At 37.7% G+C, this 25,411-nt stretch overlaps 1 protein-coding gene across 8 annotated transcripts in view; it reads left to right on the forward strand.

The window, feature by feature from the left end:
- The first annotated feature begins 9,611 nt into the window (after positions 1 to 9,611).
- Positions 9,612 to 25,411, forward strand: part of khdrbs2 (KH domain containing, RNA binding, signal transduction associated 2) — an 84,070-nt gene continuing 68,270 nt past the window's right edge. For 4 of the 8 annotated variants that reach the window (XM_067421095.1, XM_067421094.1, XM_067421096.1 and 1 more), the window contains exon 1: positions 9,612 to 9,919. In XM_067421095.1, the coding sequence (XP_067277196.1) occupies positions 9,829 to 9,919 (91 nt within the window). In that variant the 5' untranslated portion in view covers positions 9,612 to 9,828. The remainder of the gene's footprint in view (positions 9,920 to 25,411) is intronic. The other 4 variants (XM_067421098.1, XM_067421100.1, XM_067421099.1 and 1 more) reach the window with 1 other exon arrangement.

Below are 25,411 nucleotides of genomic sequence, written 5' to 3' on the forward strand. Positions count from 1 at the left end.
TCTGAAGCGGGAGTTTTAACTCGGCTACGCTCCATATCCATCTGTAGCTGGGTGACCTGGTGGCTGAGTACTTTGTAGTGCTGCTCTCGTCGTGCAATCTCTCTTTCCTGACGCTCATCACGGTCTTTCTGGAACTGCATGAAGGTCATGAACATCTGTGCAAGAGTTGAGATTGCAGCATCCCCTCCAGCGGCATCCCCTTCAACCATTGCCTCACTCTCTCCATGGGCCCCTCCTACAGCACCATGGTCCTCTTCCTGCACCGTGCCTTCCTCAGGCTGACTCCTTTTTTTAGGTGGCATGTCAGCACAAAGGGAAAAGGGAGAAGAACAAAAAAAAAAACCCTCTTGTCACTGATCTGGCACTGGAATCCCACTTCTGACACCACTTGTTAGGATGTACCAGCAGACCGAGGTGTAAAATAGATGACTGGGGACAAAAATGCACGGTCCAGTAGTTTTATTCACCAAGGTGAAAGGAGAAAAAATATTATATATATACAGTACCAATAGTGAAAAAATAATCAGGAAAAATAATCAAAAAATATAATACAAAAGAAAATAAACTTGCAATATACGAATGTAAGTTGGCTATGCCAATGTACAGGCCCAAAAATACAAACGTGTTTCAATCTCTCCACACTATCCTCCTTTTTCCCTAAAATGGCTGCCTCTTTTATAGGCTTTGGCTCCTCCTATTTCTGGAGCATACCATTTTAGGGGAAAACCTATAGGTTACATACAGATGACAAGACATAAACAAAAAAAACCTTCACAACATTTCAACTCTACAACATATATTATTTACAACTACGAACATGTACAGAGCTCAAAACAATAAAGACAAAACATACAAGCAAACACTTACATCCCAGGTTCTCTCCCTCCCCCATGAGGTCAGAACTAGATGAAGTAACCTTTGATGAGCAAATGCTAGCTTAAAAATGGCTACTTTCCATGTGTACTGGTTTGGCAAGTGAAAGGTGCACCCGAAGGTATGTGTTGCAGTTTGAAATGTATTGAAGTTTAACTGATACTGAATGAAATTAAATAAACTTTTATGTTGTAAAGTATGTTGTTCTTTTTTGTGTGTTTGTAATGATATTATAATAGCATGCATCAATGAACATTAAACATTTCAACACAGTTTAGCATTAAACAAACAAAACAAGGAAAGTGATAACTTGGGACGAATAAGGGATATTACAACACCAACATCAGCTTACAAACACGCAACATCAGATTGTATTTTTAGCCGGCATTTAGTTTGTGTGTATGTGTAATGGTGGAAACAGTTCAGTGTATGCACATACCCATGTTCAGTCCCTTCATTATAAAAGTCTGGGGTCACAGTCAGTCTGTGACAGTAACTCAATATAATGTTTACATTTCCCAACCAATACAATGTATCTTCAAGAGATTATTCTGTATGATAACAAATGGTGTCTGATTTGAACAGATGTGTTCATTACAAGCGGTGGCATGAGGAAAACTAAAAGATTATTGTGATCTATGTTTCATATCTAGAAGTGAATCATCAGGCTATTCACGTCTTTCAGATTGAGCTTGACAGATTTCTCTAGTAAAGGAAAAATGAGAGAAATGAAAGAAAGTGCATTTAAGAGCCAAAGGGCACGTATTAAAACCCAATCTCATTGGGTTAATGATGAATTAACGCATCATATTTCTCCTGGTGGGCCTTGCATATTGATCTGAGCATTGCTCATGCATTTAAGAAGACAACTGGGAGATCAAACACTTAAGCTATAGATTCTTTATTTAGATGTGGTTTGCGACTAATGAGTAGGGAAATACTAGCTGTTGTTTGTCCCTGAGAATGCTAGCAAGCTCATTTCCTTTCCTGCCACACTGCAAAACTAATGCCAAACAATCCCAATGACTTGCACTATGATGTATGGGGAGGTATATACTGTGTGATGCATTGCTCTCCTCCACTTACACATTCATTTGCACCTTATAACCATTTGTTTCTTAAAATCAATGCCACGTATTTCTACAAACATTCTGTATATTGTGCATTTGTGGCAATTAAATGTATTAGATTTCCCACCACGAGTATATGGAAAAAATGGCTGACTGTACCACTGCTTGACCCCATTGGTTTAAGCTGCTGTGATTCTTGTAATGTCGTTACATTGATTATGGCCATTCATCATTTTTTTGACCTCTTCGTGCAGTAAATTTCACTGTGATTTTACAGTATAGTCCATTCGTCATTCTGCCTGGATAGTATTACATATGTAGCACCCAATATGTCACAAACCGTACTTGACTAGTGTGATGATGAAGCCTGACGCCTCAGCGGGAGGATAAAGGGTCTGATGGAGTTTAGCTATATTTTATAATCTCGTTTATCATTACTTCTCGCATTGATCTTACCAGGTTGTCATACTAAACACATGCTTACCAGTTTTCCATAACATTTGTACAATCTTCCAACCATTACAACATCTAATATTATAAGGCAGAACTTTTCTATATCATTTTTTTTTTTAAATGTACCCATGATGCTAAATCACAATGCAAAAATGTGGGGTCAGTAAGATAAGATTACTTTTTTTTAATACATCAAGATGGATTAAATTGATCAAGAGTGACAGTAAAGACATTTAAAATCTTCCAAAATATTTTTATTTCAATTTGATGCCTTTGTAAAATCGTATTAATCAAAAAATACTGATTTTTTTTTTTATCGGTTTCTACAAAGCAGCTGTTTTTAACACTGATAATAAAATTATATTTTTGAGCACCTTAGAATTATTTCTAAAAGACCATATGACACGGAAGACTGAAGCAACAATGCTGAAAATTCAGCTTCGCATCACAGGAACACATTACATTTTAAAATATATTAACATAGAAAACCTATTAAATTGTAACAATATTTCATTTACTACTGTATCTTTGATCAAATAAAAGAGACTTCTTCTATAAACATTGACAAATCTTACCAACACCAGATATTTGAATGGTTGTGTTGTGTATATCCTTTTTTCCATGACAGATGATTAATTTAGGGCGTAAACTGTAAATACAGACTAACATATACAGAAAACTCTCAGCTATTGGAGTACTGTTTTTCTTAGTAGTGGTCCTCGAAAGACAAGACACGTCCAGCACTGTTTGCAAGTAGCCTGAGGAGCAATAAAATTAGTTAATCTTAATTGATCATGGAGAGCGCCCTCAGTAGAATAGGCAAACTGTAATAACTGCTGATATTAGGATGCCCTGTGGGTCAAAAAAAGCTATTTCAATTAGTAATGTATGGTCTTTTATTTCCTTTTTTTCTTCTTTTTTTTTGCCCAGAGGCTCTTATTAAACTTTCCTTTACAAGGGAGCTCACAGTGGAAATTATTGTGGATGACAAAGGGTTTGGGCTTGTCAGGATATTGCAGACTCACTATTTAACCCTGCTGGCCACGTTGACTCTTATTGCTAGGGGCAGTGCCAGCTATTATCTGCTCTGGCCTTCACCATCATAACCCTAATTTAGATACGCTGTCCTAAAATTGCTTTAACACATGCCTGAACGTTGGACTTTATGAATCATAATCTTTAAATTAACACCACCGAACAACTGTGCCCGCCATTTGCACGTTCTGCCTGATATAGGCCTAACATATACAGTGGTGTGATAAAGTGTTTGCCCCCTTGTTAAATATGATCAAATATGGCTGTAAAAATAAAACTTTCATTAAAGTAAAATAATTGAAAGTGGGGGGTCAAATTATGAAATAAATGTTTTTCTCTAAAACACATTGGGAACAATTACCTTCATTTATTAAATATTTTTTGCAACCTCCTTTTTCCAAGATAACAGAATTTCTCCAGATGCTTCGGATTCCCAGATCCATGTTGGCGCTTGTTTTTTCAGTTATTCTCATTTTCTATACGGTTCAGGTCAGGGACTGGGATAGCCAATGCAGACGCCATTGCTTTTTGTTTTGATGTTTGTTTTTGGATCATTGTCCTGTTGGAAGATCCAAACATGGCCCATTATAAGATTTCTAGCACAGGCTGTCAGGTAAAGATTTTTTTATCTGTTGTTATTCGATCGAATCCATGATGCCATGATGTCAGAACAAGATGTCCAGGGCCTCTGGCAGAAAATTAGGCCCGCAGCATTAAATATACAGCAGAGTATTTCATTTTGAAAAAAAGAAGAAGCTTTTTTCGGCAGCAAACACTTAAGATGGGTTTGGTGCACACAGGGCTAAAAAAGTACCCCATGTGTAAAATGAAATACTCTGCTTTATCTTTAATGCTGTGGGCCTAATTTTCCGTCAGAGGCCCTGGACATCCTGTTCAGATACATGGCATGTATGGCATTTTATAACATCATGTCATCATAACATCATAACACATACTGTGATGGCAATGGCCATCCCAGTCCTTGACCTGAACCCTATAGAAAATGAGTGGGCTGAACTAAACGTAATTTAGGGACGAGCAAGCCCATCTAATCTTCTAATCAACAGCCAGAGTATATAAACAGCTGCTTACACTCCCAGTGTAACAGCATCCCACCACCTCCCCAAACTCCACCTTTCTCTTCAGTACCTTACCTACATAATCATTTAGTCACTGTGGGGGTATATCACAGCTCGAGTTGAAGCTGCATGCTTCATCGTGCCTTTCATCAGTAGACAGTTTAAACTAAATATTTTAAGATTATATGGGTAAACAAATTTGTTAAATAGGAATTATGTGGCCGAGAAACCATCTTCAGTTGCTCCTGCAACATATTATGTAAACTGCAATTATGAAAAAGAACTACTGAGATGCAGATATCATAAATCTATCAATAAATTAAGGGGACTGAGGCGATCACAGATTAAGGAGATTATTGCTAATTTTTGGGTGGAAAATATTAGGGAGGCTAAAGCCCTTCTAAAGGTGCGTTCACACTTGTAGTTCGGTTCGTTTGGTTAGTTTGGTCCGGACCAAAAAACAAAAACAAACATAATAGTCCTGGTCCGCTTAGCGTTCACACGGGCATTTTTAACAGCGAACCTAAAGTTACCGAACCAAAGGCACAGGGAGACGCTCACAACCTGATTGGTCGGTTTATATGACGTAGGAGCTCGTTTACCGAACATGCAAAACAATGCTGTGTGCGGATTACACGCGCGGGCATTTTATGCGTGTACATATGGCATTATTTTTTACCAGAGAACTCATGAAGAGCTCATGAAATGTTCACAACATTCAAAACAACGCTGTGTGCTGGATTAAACGCGATCATTTTATGCGTGTAACACATATGGCATTATTTTTTTTTACCAGAGAACTCATGAAGAGCTCATGAAATGTTCAAAACAACGCTGTGTGCTGGATTAAACGCGATCATTTTATGCGTGTACATGTGGCATTATTTTTACCCGCTGAGAACTCATGAAGAGCTCATAAAATGTTCAAAACATTCAGCAGCAGCAGCAGGATTTCCTCCGTTGTGCAGAACAGAGACGGCCGTTCTGTCGTCTGCACCTGCTAATAATGGGCAACACAGGAACTTTGATGAGAAGAGCCAGGTATGCTTTTTGTGTGTTTTTTCTAGCATTTTCGAAACATGCTCGTCAGACCAAATATTGATGAGGCTCTTCCTCGTTGCTCTACATTTGCCCTCTAACGTTAAAGTTACTCATTTTGGATAACGTACACCGATCTTTCCGCGTCGTCAAATCAGCTGCATTATGCGTGGCATCTTGTGACATTATACGTCCGGTTTTTGGTCCGTTTACATGTCTTTGGTCCGTGTTGCGTTCATATATCAATCGAACCGCACCAGAGTTCGTTTGGAAGCGGACCGAGACCCATCTTTTTAGCGGTCTCGGTCCGCTTGTTTGGTGCGCACCAGAGTTCGCGTGGCAGCGTTCACATATGTTCAAATGAACCGCACTAACCGAGCAACCGCACCAGGGTTCGTTTTAATCGAACCAAACATGACAAGTGTGAACGCACCCTAAATGGGCCTAGTGGCACCAATGCACTTGTCTATAAATAAATAAAGTCTTTCAAACCAAGCAACTTTTCTGCTTGTCAGTGCAGTGAATTTGCATGACTAACTTGAACATGAGCGAAATTCACAATTGTATGATTCTTTTGGGAATGGTTTGTGAAATCTTACTAAGTAACGGTAAACGTGACTGCACATTAACATTTGCAAAATACATTTGAAATTATGATAAGATTCAGGCATAATTTTGATATAAAGTTAATTCTGATATAAGTCTTATTTTATTAGTTCACAATTTTAATTTATTTATATTAAAATAATGTTTACTTGCTTACAAAAAAAGTGCACCAAAGTGACTATAGTGCCTAAACTTTACAAATAATATGCAGTATATGTATAACTTGACTTATTGGTCTTTAGATTGTCTTAGCAAACATTTTATTTTATTTTATGAATGTTTGATTGCATTCACTGCCATTAAGATTATGTCACCTGACCTCTATCAGTCTATTAATTTCAGTGGCAACAAAGTTTCGTACTATAAACAGAATGTACTACATACTAAGACAGTTGTTACCAGCATGCTGTTTATAGCATTGTCTCAATAGCTCTCTCCACCTGTCAGGGTAGAATAGATTGTTTCGTGTGAAGCAGAGAGCTTGTAAAAATAAATAAATACATAAATCTCAAGCGAAAAAGCAGGAGGTTGATGTGACACGAGGGCCTGAGATGCCATGTGAACCCTTAGTCCTCAAATTGAGCACAACTTAATATCCCATTACCCCATTTCCTCCCCTCTCTTGATTTCTCTTTCAATAGTGCTGCTTAATAATTCACACTGTGGGCTATTGCCTTTCCACAATCTGAGACTCTGCTAAAATACCAAAGCTATCACCCTTGCGCTGGTTACAGTCACTCAAAAGTTTTTGATTTAAAAAGTGCTTAGTGAAGGTGCAGCTGACTACTAAATGTTATTTTTATGTATTAGGGACTTGCTCTGAGGTGTAAAGTCGATGTACTAGCTCTACTTATTTTGATTATATAATAAAGATTGATTACTCCTAACACATGGTGCTGTCACAGCCTTGTCATTCATCATGTATTTTTCCAAGCATTTTTTAAGTCTAATTATCCTTCAGTGCTTAATGTGTCATCAATCCATTATGAATGACTGGATCTGGTGTTTTTTTCCCTTCAGAAAAAAGTGCTAGAAAAACAACACAGGAGACATATTTGCTGGTTGGCAGTCATATTTTGAATATTAAAGGCTTTCTGTAAAGTTTTAATGACAGATGTTTTTATTTAGTTTTTAAAAGATTATTTATGTAAGCTAATATTTGTTAAATCCATCACTTTGCCAATTAAAAGCTGTCCCATCTAGTGTTGATGCATTAGGCAAAGTGACAGCAGGGAGCAAAAACAAAATCGCAGACAACAAATTGTGTGCTGGCCAGAGTTTGTTTTGTGTTATAAATTATTGTCTGCCAACAGCATAAAAGCCCTAAATTTCAAGTGATAATTAGAAACCAAAATGATCCGATTGATGTTCGGCTTAAATACATTTGCATATTGTTAGGCCTTTTAATATTACGTTTTTTTTTTAAATGTTGTAATACTTTTATACGGTTAATATACTCTGTGCTGTGTTGAGTTACTGCACATTCAGTGTAAAATCTGGGTCTTGAAGCAAAACCAGTTTAGAAGCAGTATTTCTACTCATCCTGTTGTGTTATTTTTGGCCACTAGAGTGCTGCAGAAAGCCATCTTACTGTTTGGATACATGATGCAAAAGAATCAATTATGCCAAGCTGTTACTTAGTGTAACTACATAGGTTTCTCTAATTACATTTTCTTGACCAGTTGCCTTCATTTATTTATTTATTTCTACAGTGGCTGGTATGAACACAAAAGTGTTTGGAAATGATTGATGCTGTGATGTTGGATAATAAATTGCCATCCACTGATGTTTCCTCCAACCTATATTTAAAATCAAGACAATCATTTTTTTTAAATGAGAACATGGAATCAACAAAATAGCCTAAGTGAGAGACTTTTGATGCATCACGATCTTTTGATGAAGCAATAAACTCTTTTTCATCTTGTAGAAATGTGACAAAAGAAGCGCCTATCACAGCAACCGATAGCTTTTGCCCTTCAGAAGCGTTTCATTATGATGAGTGGTGAGTGATGTATAGAAGGTGTTGATCCTTCACAAACCCTTATTTCTTTTTCCTTAATCCCTTCCCATTCACTACACTCAGAATCAATACATAAACCCACAAATCCATTTGATTATCCTATTGCCAATCCGATTCCACAAAGCGTATGCAACGTGGCCCTGTCGGCTGAATTGTAAGTCCCTTGAGGAAATTAAGATGTTAGAAACTAAAACTTAATGTACAGTTGGTAGTATAACAACTCAGAAAGTGTCTCTAGTATTCAATAGAAGTTATGTTTGATATAAATTTGATAAAAGTTTAAAAAGACTTCCAATAGATTTCAATTGTACGGACTCCCCCCAACCATATGTACAGACAGCTTTATTATGACAAATTTATGCTGAAAAATCTGTTAAATATTTATTATAATGTAATCTGTTAAATATTATATATTGTGTTTTATTTTTTTTACCATGTATGTTTTTCAGCTTGCATGGCTGGTTGTGACATATTACACTATATTATTTTGCATACATAAAATATTTTATCTATTCATGAGCATGATTTATTTAAACCCCATTTTTATTTTATGAAATATTTTGGATGAATCAGTATTCATGCGAGACGTTTCGATGTTTTACTTTTTAATTACTTCTTCTAAAAGTTTTTTTTTAATTTGTAGCACTACCGCTCAATACTCTCAGTGTGGACCTGTATTCTGTAATTATGTTCATAGTTCACAGGCAGACAGTAAATATGACACTTGGGGTACAGATGTTTGCCAACAGCACTGTAATCCATTCAGTTATTAATTAGGCAAGCTGGTCCTGTCCCTCTTCCTCCTTTTACCGCCCCTCTCTCTCTCTCTCTCTCTCTACATCTTCTCTCCCCTTCTCCTCTGTGGCTATTTCTCCTTCCCCCTCATATGTGCTTAGCTGCTTGGCTAAGTGTTAGTGTGTGTGTGTGTGTTTGCACTATCTGTGACTGTCTGTCACAACAGCTTAATCCATGTTGGCAAACTGAGGCAAATGGGAAATCCACTTATTAGTATTCATGGCCGTTACCAAATTCCCCTTCCAACTCTACCGTCTGCAATGGAAAACTTACATTTGTCCTGGAAATTTATTATTTTGCATTTCCAACTTATTTTTACCACTATTTGTCTCTGTGAAGCACCTATCACCATCATATCAAGTTGATTTCAGCAGCCAAATCGTAACAATGTTGCATATCCTGTTCACATACATTTGTTGTCTGATGTCTTTCCAAAGCAAAGGATATCCAATGTAACTAACTACTGACTGAGAGTAAAAGCACAGATTTGCATAGAAGATGCGTTCAGAACCATGGACAGGGGTGACAGATCAGCGGTTAGTTTACAGAATGTCACTCTATTCAATCCTATAGACGATATTTGACATTTGCATGCAGTTTGCTCTCTGCCATGACCAATCCAGATATAGATGGGCGGAGTGAGAGTACAGATTCGGAGTCTGAGGTGGGAGGTTTTACATGAGAGACTCGAGGAGATGGGTACACTGCATTGATATCTTCCACGTTGTGCGCGAAAACCACACGATCCCTCCCCGATATTACGCAGTGTATTTAAACGCAACAACCACACACCCATTCCATCACTCACCTCTTTGGTCGTCTCACCTGCACTCGCGGTGTTCAGGAGAGGAATCCAGTGATGGATCAAGACAAGTACCTGCCAGAGCTCCTTGCCGAGAAGGAGAGCTTGGACACGTCGTTTGTGCATGCCATGCGCCTTCTCGCGGAAGGTAAACTATGCTTTCTTCTGCCATAATTTTTAGGCTCGTATATGTTTGGAGTGGTGTCGCTGCTGTGCATGGTTACAATATCCATTTTTCACGTTTGATACAGATAGGCTATATGGACGCCCGTTCTTGAACCATAAAAACGGATCAGTTTAATTTATGGTTTCAGGTCATTATTTATTTACTAAAATAAGGGAATTGTTAATAGACAGGCTTGGTCTTTTATAAGTATTTTTGTGTGTATGGTTGTCTTTTCCAGTTATTTAGTACTATGCTTAACTTCGTCCGATCAGAAATCAGAAGCAACACCTTTTCATGCAACATAGGCTACACCACAAAAATATTCTGCAGTTGTTTTTAAGTTCATTACGTTCAAAAAGTTAATGTCGCTTTTACCATGAATCCTTGTTTTCGAGATGGATCAGGCAAAGGTAAACGCGTTCCTATAGTGTTAATGTCTAAATAGTGAATGGAGTACAAGTCTAATACTGATTCTTTATACAATTTATCTGATGTTCAAATTATTAGGCTACATGCATTAGGCTACTAATTAATTTAGGCTAAGCCTATATCTATACGCGAATTATACATAGCTTTTAGGGAAGTCGAGTAGGCTATTAAAAAAAAAAAAAAAAAGTAGGCTATAGTTTTTCTTAGGAAATGAAATGTTAAATTTTAAAAGTGATTTCATAGCGCAGTCTGTCGATGTTCGACCAAAACGTCACATTTTAAATAGCCTATACTATTTGATAAAAACACTAAATACAAAAACACAAAGTTGTGATAGCCTATATCATTTATTCATATCAGGCATATCGACAGTAGCCTATTTGTAGCCTAATACTTTGTCCTCGTAGATCGCGATGAAAAGCTCGCGATCCGTGTTTTTTTTGGTTCCCTCCTCTGCTACACAAACGATTTGGTTCTTTAGCTTCGTAGCCTACTGGACTATGCCCAATTTTCTTCGAACTTTGAGCTTAACTTATACTTTGACGATACATTTTACCCCCTTATGAAAACCATAACCCTTTTAACTTTTACTCACCCTTGAGGTAAGTCAGGCTTTAATTAAATCTTTAGGTTACATATGCTGCTTTGGTGTTCAAATGGTGGGCCTATCTTTATATTAATGTAATGTTCAGCACAGGGAATTGCTTAAATATTTCATTGCCAACCCGTGTTCATCTGTGTAAGGTCATGACGGCAAGCAAACATGGTAGAATTGCTATGATCTGAAAATATTAGGCTATACTTGGAATAAGATAAAAGCAGTCCTTGACAGCTCATCAGATAGTAAGCAGAGTAATTAAGAGGCAATTACGGCTATTACGAAGTACTCACACTGGCTTAGATTATCTCGAGTGCAGGGGAGCACAGTGGGGTGTGTGCTGTTGAATAAGCATGCATGTAATTAAATGACAACCGCTGTAACTGGTCCAAATTACCAGGATATTGTACATAATATTAAACATATTTTTAGGCTGCAAACAATGTGCAACATTAATTTAATATTAAAACATTAATACCTAGTAGAATTGTTTCGGTAGAAATGTACCTGCATCTGTTGTGTTGGATTAATTCATGAAGGTCAGATTGATCTTCAGAAATCATTCTTAAAGTTTATGATATGGCAGTGTCTAAAGGATTATCCAGATCATTCAAATGTATGTGATCAGGCTAGTAATCTATTCCATTTTAGAGTGAAAAAGAGTGAGCTGAATTGGAACTTAAAACAGGCTGTGCATTCTCAAAAGGGAAATGTTTTCTATAGGTAACAAATGTGTTTAATAAAAACCTCATGGTGCAAACTATTTAGTCATAATCTTAAAACCAAACCAAGATAACATGTCTCTCCACAAAAGGGATAAGTCGTCATTTGTATGCTATCTTTCAAATGAACTAAATTAGCCATGGTTGTGAAAGCCTGCATAAAGCTTTCGTCACCATTATTTAGTCTGAATATTTTGCATCTGCACAAAAAGGCTTATTGAACCGAAATTAATGTTTTTTATTGGCAGTCTAGTAAAGATACTTAGTCTCCTGTGGGTCACATTTAATCTAAGTAGACACCCACTGTCTTAAAAGACTTCATTTGTTGTGCTTTGCCGCAACACATGCAGAAAAAAGATTGTCTTTTGTTTTTGCAATTATTTTTAATATGATTATCTGTGTTATATTTAGCAAATGGCATACTTATGGTTATATTATTACATCATAAAATAAAGTATGCAATTTACTCAAAAAATCTTTAAACTTGGTAGCACATTACTATAGTGGCAAGGATTTAAAAAAGCAAACCTTATGCTTTGTTAAATTTCATGCTGAGCCACTGGTATCCTGCCAGTGTTTATTTACCCAAGCACATATTTTATTTATTTCTGAATGTCGTATGATAGTCAGGCCTCTTGGCACTGCATGTACCTTTAGGGCCAGTGAACACTACAGCCAACCTGTACTTGGGTAGGAAATGATTCTGGCCCAGCATGCTCAGGGAACATTTCAACCTGAGTTTTCTTGTTAAAGATGTAAAACTCTACAAGTTTATGTTTGCTGTGCATTTTGGGATAAAGGAATTTATGTTTTCACTCTGGGTTTAAAGTTGCTGGGTTTAAGAAGAGTTCAAGCAAGGAGTCTCTTTCGCTTAGTTATTTTGGTACAAAATTTGTCAAACCCTTTAAGAGGGAAGTGATTAATATTACGACGGCGATCAATACAAGCGTAACTTATCCTAAACACCAGGCGGCCTGGAAACAACTGACGACTAAGCACTTTAGCTAATGGTCCGTGCCTGCTGTGTAACTCTAATGTCTAGACCTCTCTGAAAGGCACAATTTCAGTTCACTGTGAAAGAACTTGCATGAATGATTAGAATAGCTCAATTTGGATGTTTTTTTATAATATGAAAAAAATAAGTAATACTTAGAGATCTATTTTAGTGCAACAAATATATATATATATATGTGTGTATATATATATATATATATATATAAATTTCAGACAAAAACTAGATGATGAAGGGAAAGCTTTTGATAATATGCTCTACTTTTGGCTGTTTTCCAGGAGATCATTTGTCTCGCAACAGATACAGCTGTGCATGATATAATAAGGCATTACTTTTTTCAGTTAATCTGTATTTTGGTATATATTAGTTTTACTTAAATGAAAATATCCTGCAAGTTTCATAGTTTAAAACATCATGCTTATTGTAAAAAGAAGCACACAGACGTGAGGAACAATTGGATGTTTTAGTTTTACTTGTGTCCTGGATTGCGTCTGAATATTCCATGTTGGTTCGGAGCATTTGACTGGAGATTGTTTCATGAACAAGGCACAGTGTAACAGAGAGTTCGCAAAGAAACATTTGTCAATTTAATTATCACTTTCAAGGCCCAGAAAGGTTGTACAAACTGTTAAAATAGTCCATGTGACTGCAGTGGTTCAATCTTAATTATATGAAGTGGCGAGAATACTTTTTGTGTGCAAAAAAAAAACCCAATCCTTTATTCAACAATGTCTTTCCTACATTTCTGGGCCTTGAACGCAGTAATTAAATTCTGTCTATGGAGGGGTCAGCGAGCTCCCGGATTTCATCAAAAAGATCTTAATTTGTGTTACAAACATGAATGAAGGTCTTACGGTTTTGGAACTACATGAGGGAAAGTAATTAATGATAGAATTTAAATTTTTCGGTGAACTTACCCCTTAAGGTCATGATATACCATGACATAAGCAAAATGAGTCGACATGATTTGTCTCAGAAACTGCAGAGAGATAGGGGAAGTTTGACTGATGGAGACTGTTTAAAGTTTATGCGTCCAGATGCTTTGATTTCCAGGGGAGACAGTCCTCTTCAGATAACCACCAACCTGGAATAAGCTGTTCCTCTTGGGGGAACAAAGAGAATGCTTCAAATTCCAGTCTGTCATTTCGATCTTGTAAAGCACATTGCTGAATTGCTTTTATAGAGGTGACTTGATGCAAACTACTTTAGAAAAGGGCAGACTACTACTGCATCCACTTCAGAGTCCATTTTTCTAAAATAGAGCCTTTCGCCTCATAGGGACGAAAAGTAAGGCATAAAAAATCTGCTTAGCAACAACATTTTAGGAAAGGGTGGTGAAAAGGAGGTGTTAAAGATGAGGCAGGATTTCGCTGAAATGTTTCCTCCCTGAATAACTTTTCAATACGGAGATAAAAACAAAACATTTAAATCACAGTTCTATATGCTTTGGCCATGCCACTATAATTAAAACAGCTGGTCATTCATTGCTGGACAGATGTTTATGGTAGATGGTGAGAAATAATCAAAAAAAATGTAAAGCTAGTTTTATTCTGCTTTTACAGTTTATGTACTATATTATTACTTTCCACAACTGTATTAAATTGTGGTTTAAACAACATTAATATATGGCTCACATTGGTGTGCCTGATGGGAAAATTCTACCACTACAACCTTTAATTATACCGAACAGCATAAGCATATTTCATTAATCCATTTCCCTCTATCATAACCAAAGGCATAATATCTAGAGAAAGCGATCTGTTAGTATTTCCATTCATCTCAATGGCAGTTGCTCAGCCGGGCAACACAAAGTGGTAGTACAAGATTTGGAATGAGAGTTTTGCTCATGGCAGCCCCACAAGAATACTAAAAAGTACACTAACCCCTAAAAAAAGTACACTATGTACTATTAATAAGTTAAATATATTGGGGTTAATATGTGCGTGCATTTTGTGTGTGTGTGCGCTTTGTAATGCCACATGTAATTACAGTATCTACCAGCAGAGGCTAATTGCACAATGCCAACCAGCTATTTATAAACCATTTTTGCTCCTGGCTAACAGAGATTCATAACCCATTGCTTTGAGTTTAGTGGTTGTATAGAATAACTGCAAATTTGTGCAGTCCAAGTTAACCAGGATATTCAGTGAATCTATTTATGTTTGAGGTTCAATGCATACGTCTGTCACAGGTCAAATGCTTTCAGATGTCTTAAATTACGGATAATTAATGGAGTTGATCAAATGTGTGATCTAGCAGTAACCTTGTCCCGACCAAATGAAATCATTAGGCCATAGGATGTGTCTCAAGATAGAATGAATGTTTAATGATATGTCTCTATTTTCATAAGCAGCATTTTAACTTGATTTAGTTCTCCTGTAATATAAATATGACCTGCGGATTGCATCCGGACTTTGATAGACCAACAACCGCAATCTTCTGGACATTAGTATTTAGAGTGCAGGCTATTTAAAATGGGTATGTTGATAGGATCAGCTGTTCCTAACAGCTTCCCATTTGAAAACTTATCAAGCCACCGCTCTCTATCACAGAGTAATCATGTGCAGGCTAATAGGTTAATGCAAGCTACCTTAATATTTTGATAAATATGTTGATGTTGTTCCACAGCTGAAATTGATAGATGGCTTGATACACTGTTCTAAATAATATAGGACGTGCCAGGTCTCTTTTAGGATTTGAAGTCATTTGAGGCCACAGGAAGAACTAGTTCAGTTGTGAGCTACTAGACTATACCATTTTTTATACCTTCTCTCAGGCTTATTGATGGAACAAATGATTGCCAGCCACCTCACTGTACATTTGTGCCTCAGCATAATGATTCTTTTGCATGTTGTCTTCTGGAAGGTAATGGCTATGAAAACTGAAAAAATTATGCATTTGGACGTAATATTTGAAGTAGAAGGCATCAAGGAACAATTGACTCCAGTGAGTAACAGTGCCTTTATCCGAGTTGGTTTTTGAAGTCAGCGTAGATGTAGATCCTTTGCTGAACTCTGTGGTTCATGTTTGGTGGAAAGAGTAATTTTTGAATACATTTCTACAGAGAACAGACAAATACAAACTTTCTATATAAAGCTCTACAAAAGCTCACTTTTAAAGTATTAGGTTTTGTCTTTATATTCTACCATGATTTTTTTTTTTACCAGGCTATATTCCTTGGTTTCTCAGTAGCATAACTGGAACAGGCAACTTGTGTTTGCTATGAGATATGCATACAGTGAAGTGCACTGTATAGATTGTGCCTGAAACTCCAGCTGGAACAAAGGGTTCCCAAGTGCCTTTGTTTCTCTGGCTGGATGGCAGGTTTCTTTTTTTCTTGCTGTTACAGCAACACCTTCTAAAAATGGGATGCTCATACACTTGCTGTGAGAGAGCCAGTGAGTAGCATTCTCTTGTGAGCATGTTTGGGGACTTGATGAAATACCATTCTTCTGGGAGAATGGGAGGTGGCTGACAGCCGATTCCAATGGACTTGTCCTTGTGCTCTCTAAATAATGTACATGTATGTGTTAGCTCAATATTATATGTATGGCAGATGTTAATGTGCACTTTGGCAAAAGAACACAATAGATACAGAATTAAGTGTATGATTTAATTTTTTTAATATGTTGGGGGCTTTACGCATGTAAAATAAATGTGTGGGATCTAAAAGCTTTCAGTCTCTGTCCCCGTGCTCTTCTGTATGATCATCTGTATCACTGTGCGAAAGGAATCTGAATAAAGCTGGAGCAGACATCATTTTGTCCTTTTAGTGCATGACAACCACACACTCATTTTCTTATTCATGCATAATATGAGCCCCGCGGCAAAAGTTCAATTAAGGAATCTTCTTATGATTGGGGAGCCATTTAAATTGTAATGGAGAAAAGAGATTTGCTAAAAAAGCATGTCAGAATGATTTTAGGCATTTTTGTGTTTTTGTCACTGTGTTATGTTATTGAGATGTCAAAAGCTGCATGAATACAGTCCAGCTGTGTGCAGTCTGTTGTGGGCAGTCTGTAATGTGTGCAAACATGTATGTTGTTTAATGAACAAACGAGTCAGTATTTTCTCAAATTCATATATGAACATGAGAACAGTTTCCATGTATGTACACTATTTTGTCAAAAGTGTTGAGACACCCCTCCAAATCATTGAATTCAGGTGTTCCAATCACTTACATGGCCAAAGGTGTATAAAATCAAGCACCTAGGCAGGCAGACACTGCTACAAACATTTGTGAAAGCCGAGCTGCTGCATCCAAGCCTTACATCACCAAGCGCAATGCAAAGCGTTGGATGCAGTGGTGTAAAGCATGCCGTCACTGGACTCTAGAGCATTGGAGACATGTTCCCTGGAGTGATGAATCATGTTTCTTTGTCTAACAATCTGATGGATAAGTCTGGGTTTGGCAGTTGCCAGGAGAACAGTACTTTCCTGACTGCATTGTGCCAAGTATAAAGTTTGGTGGAAGTGGGATTATGGTGTGGGGTTGTTTTTCAGGGGTTGGGCTTGGCCCCTTAGTTCCAGTGAAATAAACTCTTAAAGGGTCATGAAACCCCCCTGCTGCAGCGGTGTTTTTTCACACCTTCGATTTGAAAAAGCTTGTTAAAAGGGGAGTGGTCGACTGTGAAAAGGTGGGATGGTATTGTGTGGAAAGAGGGAATGTTTGCATAAATAGGGGAGTGTCTGTCAGTAGGTGCTGAGCGGTTCTGAGACATGTTCTTGGTTCACGTTGGCATTGTTTACCACAGAGAGATTAAATGAGGGATGAGTACAGCGAATGAGAGAGCTATGAGTGGTGTGCAGCAGAGATCGCAAATCATTCAGCTCTTCAAAGTTCAAACCAGCATAATTCAGTGAGAAATGAAAATAAATGTTATTCTGCATGACGAAATATTTTGCAAACGTGATAAAACTATATTTGTCCAAATATGCACGCTGTTTGGCAAGATGAACAACGCGCCGACTTGATAAGAGAACGTGAACCACCCAACATGCGATGTGATAAGAGATGTGTAATTCTAGATCGGGGTAAAAGCGAAGAGGTTTGAGGTCTCGACCGCGCATTGCCGTGACGATCCGCGCTGTCTATCACTCGGCAGCTAAATCTATATTTGTCCAAATATGCATCACACTGTTTCACTAAGAGCCCGAACACATGCGGTTTAGTGCATGGCTGTGACGACAAATAAAACGGAGAGGACGTGGCTTTTGTTCATTGGCCTACAGATTACAGATTGGTTATTTTGCACTCCTGACATAGATAGTCAACGCTTGCTGGTTCGGCGTGCGATTCCTCAGGTGAATTTTACTTTACCGAGTCTTTGTAGCAAAGGCTTCCACAGACGGCGCCGGTTACAGCTCGCTCGGCGCCCTTTACGTTACTTCGTATCAGCACAACGCCTAGCTTTCCTCCGTGACTTTTCCGCACGCTGCTTCCAAAACTTCCCCACCATATCTCTACAATAATGATGTAAGACGAGCCTGACAGAAGTGACTGTCTCATGCATATTAACTAAATTTCTCATGCATATTAACTAAATTATCTTGTATGCATACTACAGCGCAGGGATTGGACTGAATGAGCTTCATGTCATGAATATATATCGAGAATTGCTCAGAGCGGTCGACGTCAGCATGTGCCCAGCTGCCCATACTTGGGCCGAAAAGGCCGTGCCGACGTCAGCATTTGTGACGTTGCTCCGACTAAACTTTTCAAACCGGAAGACAGAAATCGCTCTGAAAAATGCAAAAATAACTATTTTCACATATGCATACCATTAATGAGTACCCTTAGTGTTTTCAATGATGTGCAGCCTATACATATCTGTTTACATCTCAAAAAAAGTGTTTTGGGGTTTCATGACCCTTTAATGCTTCAGAATACCAAGATATTCGGGACAATTTCATGCTCCTAACTTTGTGGGGACAGTTTGGGGATGGCCCCTTCTTGTTCCAACATGACTGCGCACCAGTGCACAAAGCAAGGCCCATAAAGACATGGATGAGCGAGTTTGGTGTGGAGGAACTTGACTGACCTGCACAGAGTCCTGACCTCAACCCGATAGAACACTTTTGGGATGAATTAGAACAGAAACTGCGAGTCAGGAATTCTCGTCCAACATCAGTGGCCGACCTTACAAATGCGCCATAAACACACTCCTAAACCTTGTAGAAAGTCTTCCCCAAAGATTTGAAGCTTTATATATATATATATATATATATATATATATATATATATATATATATATATATATATATATATATTATATATTATATATATATATATATATATATATATATATATATATATATATATATATATATATATATATATATATATATATAATATACACAGCTCCTCAAAAAATTGCATATTGTGATAAAGTTCATTATTTTCCATAATGTAATGATAAAAATTAAACTTTCATATATTTTAGATTCCAACTGAAATATTTCAGGTCTTTTATTTTTTCAATACTGATGATTTTGGCAGCTCATGAAAACCCAAAATTCCTGTCTCAAAAAATTAGCATATCATGAAAAGGTTCTCTAAACGAGCTATTAACCTAATCATCTGAATCAACTTATTAACTCCAAACACCTGCAAAAGATTTCTGAGGCTTTTAAAAACTCCCAGCCTGCTTCATTACTCAAACCCGCAGTCATGGGTAAGACTGAATAACGGCCGACCTGACTGCTGTCCAGAAGGCCATCATTGACACCCTCATGCGAGAGGGTAAGACACAGAAAGAAATTTCTGAATGAATAGAATGTTCCCAGAGTGTTGTATAAAGGCACTTTAGTGGGAAGGAAAAAGTGTGGCAAAAAACGCTGCACAACGAGAAGAGGTGACCGGACCCTGAGGAAGATTGTGGAGAAGGACCGATTCCAGACCTTGGGAGACCTGCTGAAGCAGTGGACTGAGTCTGGAGTAGAAACACCCAGAGCCACCGTGCACAGGCGTGTGCAGGAAATGGGCTAGAGGTGCCGCATTCCCCAGGTCAAGCCACTTTTGGGCTACAGAGAAGCAGCACTGGACTGTTGCTCAGTGGTCCAAAGTACTTTTTCGGATGAAAGCAAATTTTGCATGTCATTCGGAAATCAAGTTGCCAGAGTGGAGGAAGACTGGGGAGAAGGAAATGCCAAAATGCCTGAAGTCCAGTGTCAAGTACCCACAGTTAGTGATGGTCTGGGGTTGCCATGTCAGCTACTGGTGTTGGTCCACTGTGTTTTATCAAGAGCAGGGTCAATGCAGCTAGCTATCGGGAGATTTTGGAGCACTTCATGCTTCCATCTGCTGAAAAGATTTATGGAGATGAAGGTTTAGTTTTGCAGCACGACCTGGCACCTGCTCACAGTGCCAAAACCACTGGTAAATGGTTTACTGACCATGGTATTACTGTGCTCAATTGGCCAACCAGCTCTCCTGACCGGAACCCCGTAGAGAATCTGTGGGATATTGTGAAGAGAAAGTTGAGAGACGCAAGACCTAACACTCTGGATGAGCTTAAGGCTGTTATCGAAGCATCCTGGGCCTCCATAACACCTCAGCAGTGCCCCAGGCTGATTGCCTCCATACCACGCCGCATTGAAGCAGTCATTTCTGCAAAAGGATTCCCGACCAAGTATTGAGTGCATAACTGAACATAATTATTTGAAGGTTGACTTTTTTTGTATTAAAAACACTTTTCTTTTATTGGTCGGATGAAATATGCAAATTGTTTTAGAAGGACCTGTGTGTGTGTGTATGTGTGCTGGGTGAAATTTTACAGTCTAGTGTAAACAGGTCTGTTTATTATAGCTGATATTTTTAAAACATGATTAAATGATAATTACATTTAAAACCCCTTTGTAATATATTAACTCTCCTGATTTGTTTAGCAGTACTCTAACATTGTTACGGCCCTCCTGAAAGGTGCAGAAACCAACTGTGCCGACATCTGTCGACCAGCTATCCTTTACTTATTAGAAGTTCAGAGAGCAGGTGAGAGGAGTGATGCAGGCAGCACACATCAGGCTCACTTTTATTCTAATTATGAAGGAAGACAGGATGTCCTTTACTGTGGAGGTTAAACATTACCGTTCAGTGTCTTTTCCTGCCCCTTAAGAAACATCCGGGATAAACCATTATCATTCACCCTGAATTGCTGTTTAACCACTACAACACATTTGTTGCGGAGATATGAATGCTTAATGTCGCTGCTAATGTTTGACTTTAAAGCATCCAATTGTGTAGTTTTAAAGGTTCAGTCTCTTGAGCTGTACGACATGTAAATATTGCTTCTGAATAAAGTATATTAAAAAAATCTACATTCCCACTGGGCCTCTAAGGTTAATTAAGTAATGTAAATTAGGGTGATGCATGATGAAAGGTGATGTATGATGGGGAGAGAAATAAAAAGAGAAGATTTTTCTATTAGTAATGACTGATCAGCAGAAGATGTAACCATTTTAATATATTTAGAAACTGGAATGAGCTTCCCAAACTCATATGAAACAAATATTATGATGCCTATTGTAAAATCATAGTACTGGGAAGTGACATGTTCAAAGTGTAAAGTTGTAAACCGCACAATATAATATATGCAGATGATCTCACTCTTTGTATTTGTGTTTATTTTGGTGTCAGAATTTTCTTATTTTGACATTTTAACAAAGTTTCAATCTTTGTGCTGTTACAATATATGTTAATAAACAGTGTACCCTTTTCTATGTCTGAACTGAACCGATCTCTCAGTTTATTTTTCAGCTAAATACTTGCGACAGCTCCATGACTGAAAGTGTCCAAATCGGGTTTTATTACAGTTCAAGCTTATCCTTTAATGTGGGATTTGCATGATATGGAATACTGTGATTAAGTTCTTATGAAATATTAAACACTAGGCTGGTTTGAGTAGCATACAACTGGCCCAAACTAATTTACACACCTTTTACTTTTACCAGTTGCCTCTTCCATATACAGTCATCACCTTTAGCTGGATTTAATCATTTTTAAAATATAACTTTGTAGTTTTATGTGTGTATGAGTGTGTCAGGAGAGTGCAAGGCAATTATGTACTGATTCTGTCACCGATTACAGAGAAAACATAAAATGAGAATGACAAAAGGAAGCGTTAGGAATAGCCTTGAAATGATTTTAGATTGAAAATGTATTTTAGAAGAAAAAGGTGCTTTACCTCCTCTTTTCATAGCAGTATTATCCTAATGTGGGTGATTTTGAATTTCCATGTTCCACAGGGTCCTGATCAAGAGGTCAGATTGATGTATTTTACAATGTAGAAGCCATTTTCAGTTAGAAGTTTCATTTTCCAGCCAGCAGGATGTTATCTTCAGATCTTCAAAGTTCAGTATGGTTGTCTTTTTGATGAATTGTTAGAAAAGGTGAATCAAGGGTACGTGCAAAATGTATTATATATCAAGGAACAATACTGTGGGCTGTGGCATTTCAAATAATAATCGGAAAACCATACGTTTTTTTTCTTTTTGTGGTCAATTTGTCGTAATGGATCAACCTCAGATTGCTTTGGCCCAAAGGTATTTTCACATTTTCTTTTGTCTTTGAGAACATTATTATTTGGATGGATCCAGCTACTAATACACACTCTTAAAATACTGATATGTACCTTTTAAGGTGCTAATATGTACCATTTGGGGTGTTACATATTAGTTACCACAAAGATGTCCCTTTTCACTTTTGTACCCTAGGGTTATGTCCCAGTGACAGCACTGTACCTTTTTTTTCTGTGAGGGAAGAGGATGTAATTTAACAAATTGTTCAGCGAATAGATTTTTAGATTTTTTTGAATGCTTGAAGGTTTTCGTTTAACCTTCATATATGACCATCAATTGTTCATGCATCAGTGACCGTATAGAGCACTCCTTAAACAAGCTAGGTTGAAGTGTTTTATGAAGGGTGTAAAAACAGATGCCAGAGAAAGAAGCCAGACCAGAATTTAAGCCTGAATCTTCCCTATTATGCTGCGATACTCATTCCACAGGTCCACTCACCCTTGAAATTGTTATATGTATCAACTAAAAGCCCATTTGTGGACTTTTTGGTCTTTTACTCACTCAATAAGATCAGATCACCATCTCCTAAATAGCACCCCGAGACTTTTGTTATTTAGGGTTGTCATGCATGCATGGCATACTCAAGAGATGGCTTTTTATTGTGTTTAGGGCCATCCAAAATCAATGAAATCCGAAAACACATGAGGTCTTACAGCACTGTTGTTCGTTTCATGTTGAATTAGTTTGTTTTTCAGTTAACTGGCAGCCTGAATGATGCAAAAAGTCAAAGGAATATAGTAGCTTTGTATTTTGTCTGATCTGTGCAAATCTTTTCTGTGCAAATAAAATAGCATTAGAAATGCACAGAACAAGAGTATTCCCTGTGGATTACAATGAGATGCATTTGCAGCTACCAAGTCTGTGCTGAAGTGCTTTTCATGTTTCAAATGAATATATATATTCATAAGCAAGAGGACAAAGAGCTTATACTTCCCTCACATTCCTATGCTGCAGTGTATGCAGAAACAAATATTATTTCAGGATGCGTCCATATAGCCACGTTCCCTAAAACAATTTATCAGCATTCCATATTGTTAGGTCTCCCTTTCCAAAAATGCAGCCTGGTTTGATTTATTTTGTACCTCTCAGCCAGAGAAAAGAGAACGACAGGAAGAACAGCATCCTCGGGACAAAAAAGGTCCAATCATAAACCAATCATCAGAATCAGGCGGCTTTTACTTAAATCATGTCATTGTTTACTTTTGTGATGGAAATTTCACCTTTTCTTGCTGTTGTCATTTTGCAGATGCTTTGCCATTATTTGCTCACAGCCACCTGAGAGTAAGTGTCATGCTGAAGGGCACACAGTGAAGCAAGCCTTCTGTAACGTTCCAATTCATGGATCACCTCAACTGGGATCTAAACTCTTGTTAGTGCTAGGGAGTTAGAAAGAAGATTTTAAACTGAAAATAGGTCCGTTTTAAAGCAGTGGTTCTTAACCAGGAGACCGGGTTCCACTAGGGGGCCGTAGTGAAATTCCAAGTGAGCTGCAAGTATTTAAATTGCTAAAATAGTATTAATATATAAAACAAACATTTTCTAAATTAAAATTCTAAAAATGAATACATAAAATCAAGATTTAAACTTTTTATTTTATCTCTGTTTAAAGGTGCCATGCATTGCTTTGATTTATTTTATTATTATTTTTTACATCAAAATAAAAAAAGTTACAGTAGTGGTACAATTTAGTTCCTTAGGGAACAAAACATACTGTATAACTGTACCTTTAAAGGTACACAATTGCTCCTTAGGGCACAATTATACCATTGTTTTCATTTACTTAGAGCAGGGGTAGACAAGTTTGCTCATAGTGATACGCTGTCCTGCAGAGTTTGGCTCCAACCCTGAAAGACATCTATAGAAGCTCTTATTGAGAATCAAAGAGGTTTAGATATGGATGTTATATTGAAAATGTTTGGGCACCATTAGTGTTGTATTCAAGACCACCTGAACCGAGACCAAGACAAGACCAAGACTTTGAAGGGCCGAGACAAAGACAAGATCAAGACTTTGAAGGGCTGAGACAAAGACAAGATCAAGACTTTGAAGGGCCGAGACAAAGACAAGATCAAGACTTTGAAGGGCCGAGACAAAGACAAGATCAAGACTTTGAAGGGCCGAGACTAAGACAAGGCCAAGACTTTGAAGGGCTGAGACCAAGACAAGACCAAGACTTTGAAGGGCTGAGACCAAGACAAGACCAAGACTTTGAAGGGCCGAGACCAAGACAAGACCAAGACTTTGAAGGGCTGAGACCAAGACAAGACCAAGTCTTTGAAGGGCTGAGACCGAGTCAAGACCAAGACCAAGACAGGCCGAGACCGAGTCAAGACCGAGATCAGTGCATGTCCCCACACTTATGATAAAATGTGGAATATGCATATGATTGCCATTTCTCTCGTATGTGTGGGTGTGTAATTGTACCATGAGAGAAGTTTTGATCAAATAATCAAAAGGCATTGCAGCTTTGTGGGAATTAATCTTTTTCTTCTATAAGCAAATAACACTTAACTTTTCGGCAATGGGAGGCACTGAAGACTATGTGTCCATATTGTTTACGGTCTATGGTGGACATAAACACCAAACTGACAGTGACAGAGTTTTGTGAAAAGCGCTCGCTCCCATTTTAAAATGCAAAGTTCCCTAAAAATGCTAATCTTGATGAGGTATTAATCTCAGACACAGTCCATTATGTCTTAAATGAATGTGAATAACAGGAGGTGGAATATGTATCATACAGATATGCATTAGTATGCTGCTTAAGCAAATTATTTTATATATGTACATATTTTTCATTTACAATTTGAAAATGTAATTGTGCAGCTTTATTGTGCAACAGCAAAGGGAAAGAAACCCTGTACTTTTTAAAAGACCTTTTTTTAAATAAAAAAAATATAGCTGGTCAGAAAAGATCAACGTTTTTTGAGCGCAGTTCACACCGAGCAGTAATTCAAAACAATTGTCTGAATACGCAACTTTCAACATGGATTCGGTCTTCTTAACTTTTGATTTAGGTTAATATGTGAAGTATGAGAGGGAGCTAAGAAGGTGCTTACATTGAAGACAGAGAGAGTGCGCGCAGGGTGTTCTCTGCTCTTTATATGCCCTCATCTGTGGTCTTGACCGGTCTTGAGACA

Source organism: Pseudorasbora parva, chromosome 17 (genome assembly GCF_024679245.1).
Source record: "Pseudorasbora parva isolate DD20220531a chromosome 17, ASM2467924v1, whole genome shotgun sequence".
Classification (NCBI taxonomy): domain Eukaryota; kingdom Metazoa; phylum Chordata; class Actinopteri; order Cypriniformes; family Gobionidae; genus Pseudorasbora; species Pseudorasbora parva.